Source organism: Melanaphis sacchari, unplaced genomic scaffold (genome assembly GCF_002803265.2).
Source record: "Melanaphis sacchari strain LSU unplaced genomic scaffold, SCAv2.0 Contig1598_pilon_pilon, whole genome shotgun sequence".
Classification (NCBI taxonomy): Eukaryota; Metazoa; Arthropoda; class Insecta; order Hemiptera; family Aphididae; genus Melanaphis; species Melanaphis sacchari.
The window spans coordinates 1-3,404 of NW_020270719.1; the positions used below are offsets into that span (position 1 = coordinate 1).

General features: G+C 35.6%; 2 protein-coding genes across 2 annotated transcripts; both read right to left on the minus strand.

The window, feature by feature from the left end:
• Positions 1-84: 84 nt before the first annotated feature.
• On the minus strand, positions 85-528 carry LOC112592133 (craniofacial development protein 2-like). The gene has a single exon (XM_025336122.1). The coding sequence runs from the start codon at positions 526-528 to the stop codon at positions 85-87; it is 444 nt and encodes a 147-aa protein (XP_025191907.1).
• Positions 529-680: 152 nt separating this feature from the next.
• On the minus strand, positions 681-1,301 carry LOC112592134 (zinc finger protein 34-like). Its single transcript, XM_025336123.1, has 2 exons — positions 973-1,301; positions 681-881 (listed from the first exon to the last, which is right to left on the minus strand). The coding sequence occupies exons 1-2, from the start codon at positions 1,295-1,297 to the stop codon at positions 790-792; spliced, it is 417 nt and encodes a 138-aa protein (XP_025191908.1). The 5' UTR covers positions 1,298-1,301; the 3' UTR covers positions 681-789.
• Between the last annotated feature and the right edge of the window lie 2,103 nt (positions 1,302-3,404).

A 3,404-nucleotide genomic window follows, 5' to 3' on the forward strand; every position in this document is an offset into this window, starting at 1 on the left:
CGTTTCTCGCCCAACTTGTGAGTTAAAGTCCCCTAATATAATTTTTATACAGTGTCCTGATAGACCATTGTACACTCTTTCTAATTAATCATAAAACATATCCTTCAGGTCTTCTTCACCCGTTTCTGTGGGTGAGTATACACATATCAGTATAATGTCATATTGTTTACCGGCTATACGAATATGACAGATGCGATCATTTACTGGAGTAAATTTCTTTATAGAAGGTAACAACTGGTCATTTACTAAAAAACCCACTCCATTCTCATGCTTTCCATTGGATGGTCCACTATAGAATAATGTCATTCCATTGGTTCTCATGTCTCCTTCCCCTGGCCACCTGACCTCCTGCAGCGCCACTATTTGAACGTTCTTGTATTTCTTCACCGCATCACTTATAGACTTAAGTGCGCCTGGTTTATAAAGTGATCTAATATTCCATGTCCCAATCCTGTATTCCAGTTGTCCGGTCCGTTTCCGAGTCGTATCCAAAATATGAGTCCGAGGCATGAATTGTATTGGTTTCATAACATTAGTATTTTTTATAAGGACGGGTTGTTAGCCCGCCGCTAAACCCCCAACCTGGAGGACCAGTCCACACCAACTAATTAAAGTCAGTGTGAGGCTCGGGGCCCCGGGTTCGCCATACCCGTAACACTGTAAAGTGCTTCCCCTGAGGGAAAATAAATCTCCTATAACAAATAAATAATATTAATACAGAACAAACATATTACATGAACGATATTTACCAGTGGTAATTGAGAACTCTGTGTATGAAAAATTATGTACTCAACTTACATTTAAATCTTCAATAATATTAAAACTAATACCTTCAGCCAAATCACAGAGAAATTCATCAAAAAAAAATTTCCTATAAAACACTAAAACACATGATGTTAGTAAAATAACTAGTAATTGATAACTGAAAATGTAATTATAAAATTACTTATTGTATTGTCTCTAAACACTTACCTTCTATAGTATTAAAATTTAACAAATTTGACTCAACATTAATATTATGTGATTTCAAATGTTCAATTAATCCAGTCATGGTAAAAAATGATTTGGTACAATTTTCAAATGAACATATCATATTTAATCGCTGATCATTTAAATGAGTTCTGACATGTTTAATTAAATTTGCCTTTAAATCAAATGAATCTTCACAGCTATTACAAAAATATATGTTCTTTTTAACAGGTTTTTTTTTAGGTATATTTATATGTTTAATCCTATGGTGCTTATTTAAACCGGATTTAGAATTATAATTTGAATCGCAAACTTCACATTTAAACATTTTAGTAATTAATTAATAAATTATTTAAAATTATAAAAAAAATTATTAAAAAGACGACGAATCTTTATCTTATTACATTCAATATTGGTATCAATATTATTGTATTGCTGATAATACAGAATAGTATCACAGAGACATGCATAGATAACAGTGACGTCACGGATATGGATCCGACAAAAAATTTTTCCTGCGAAGAGACATTGATTATGATTTATATAGTATTAAAATTATATAAAACATGTTTGTTATATTATAAACAACTTACTTGAATTTCAACAGATCGTTGTAAAACTCGCCTTTCTTTCACCTTGGCATTAAATGATCTGGGAATTCAAAGATAGTTGGCACAGCACATTTTTAAAACCAATTCCCACTTACAACTGCTCTATTATAATCCTTTCAGTAAAATGAACTGCATAAAATGAATTTGGTTGGGTTTGAAATTTGTTCGTCTGACATGTATCCATTTTGAGCCTTTCATTGTCATTAAGTGGAAATCTTGGACGATAAAATACAAAGTAAGATTATTTATTTATTAAATAATAAATTACAGTAACAGTAAATAAATTATGAAATAATCATCAAGCACAATTAACATTAATACCTATGAAATATTAAATCACTTTGAATATCACTGCTACTAGTACAATGTAAGCATTACAAAATTAACCATTGTAGTAGGTACGCAGTTCCAAAACTATAAAAACAGACTCAAAGCTAAATACCTTAAGTGTGCCGGTAAGCATTTAAATTTAAAAGTATATATGATATTATTAAGGAGATGGCGTATTATCAATAAAGACAGAGATAGACACACCTATATTATTTTGCTATCTCTTTCTAACAGACCGTCGCTGGTTTCACGCATTATCATGGCGGGCTGTGAGCGTTCCAGTTATCATAGTCTTCTTCTTATAATATAAAACCAAACGAGCTTCCGGGATTTTCGCCGAGTGCTCGGTTTATGTACTGGCCAATCGAAAATCTGATTTTTCCATCGTCTTTCTTATCTGATATCTCGCGCGCGCCGTTATCGTTATCGTTATCTCCCGTCCGCGTTTTCGTTCGAGCCTACCTCGGCTGCGTCCGTCGCGGAGACGGGATCACGCCCGTTTTCTCCGCCCGAATCATTTCGTTTTTCGCGTCCGCGCGTTTTCCGATTTGCGCGGAACGTCCTCGTGAAATGCGTCCCCGAATTCGCCCGCGGTCGTCGCCGCTGCGTCCGAAACGCGCGCGTTCTCCGGTTTATCGTGTCGTCGGCCGCATGTACTTGACGTTTTTAATATACGATAAATCGTTTATCCCCACGAACAGCAAGGCTTTGTTTTCGGTGTTCGCCTCGGACGCCTCCGCGACCTCATCGTCTCGACAGCGCATAAAATACGTGATTGCGTACAAAAGAAACGTGCGTTCGCCGATGACGGCCGTCAGATATGACGAGATCCTTATATGTATTATACAAACATCGCAAAATCGTTTCCGGTCACCAATGCTTTGATCGCGTACGTTTGGGGCGATATCGAGATGTGTATATGTGGTAATAAACTGGTACGTCGTTAGACGTACACGATTAACAATGTAATGAATACCGGAACGCCTAAACGACAATAAACGTGCGATTATTGTTTTGCACTGAATCGTAAAATCGTATCGCTTAAACGACGTATACTGCGGTATTCGTCGCACTTTAAAATGGTTAGTACCGAGATTCGGTCGTGGTTCACAACTCAATCTGTAGTCGAGAGGTGTTAGATAGGTTCCCTGACGTTGGTAGGCAGTTCGAACCTGATCCGGCGATGTTCGGGCGGCTCCATAAGAACCGTATAACGAATTTTTGCATTTTTCGACACTGATCGTTATTAATTGCTGCTGCTGATATCCACCCTCACTACTACCATAACATATTTTCAAATTTTAAAATGATTTTGATCTCACACATTTAATTTTATATTGCTCGATTGATGTCAAACATATTGTATTACAATATACTCTTACACGACATTAAATCACACAATAGTATTCAATTATTCATTTTAAAATAGATTAAAGATAGATTATTATATTTATATACTTACTAAAAATAATAAGTAATAACCAATTATAGTTA

Excerpts from the sequence above, each read along its gene's own strand:
- LOC112592133 (XM_025336122.1), bottom strand. The coding sequence starts at position 528 with ATGAAACCAATACAATTCATGCCTCGGACTCATATTTTGGATACGACT.
- LOC112592134 (XM_025336123.1), bottom strand. The coding sequence starts at position 1,297 with ATGTTTAAATGTGAAGTTTGCGATTCAAATTATAATTCTAAATCCGGT. Across the intron at positions 882-972 it reads AAATTTTAATACTATAGAAG|TGTTTTATAGGAAATTTTTT; the intron begins GTAAGTGTTTAG and ends CATGTGTTTTAG.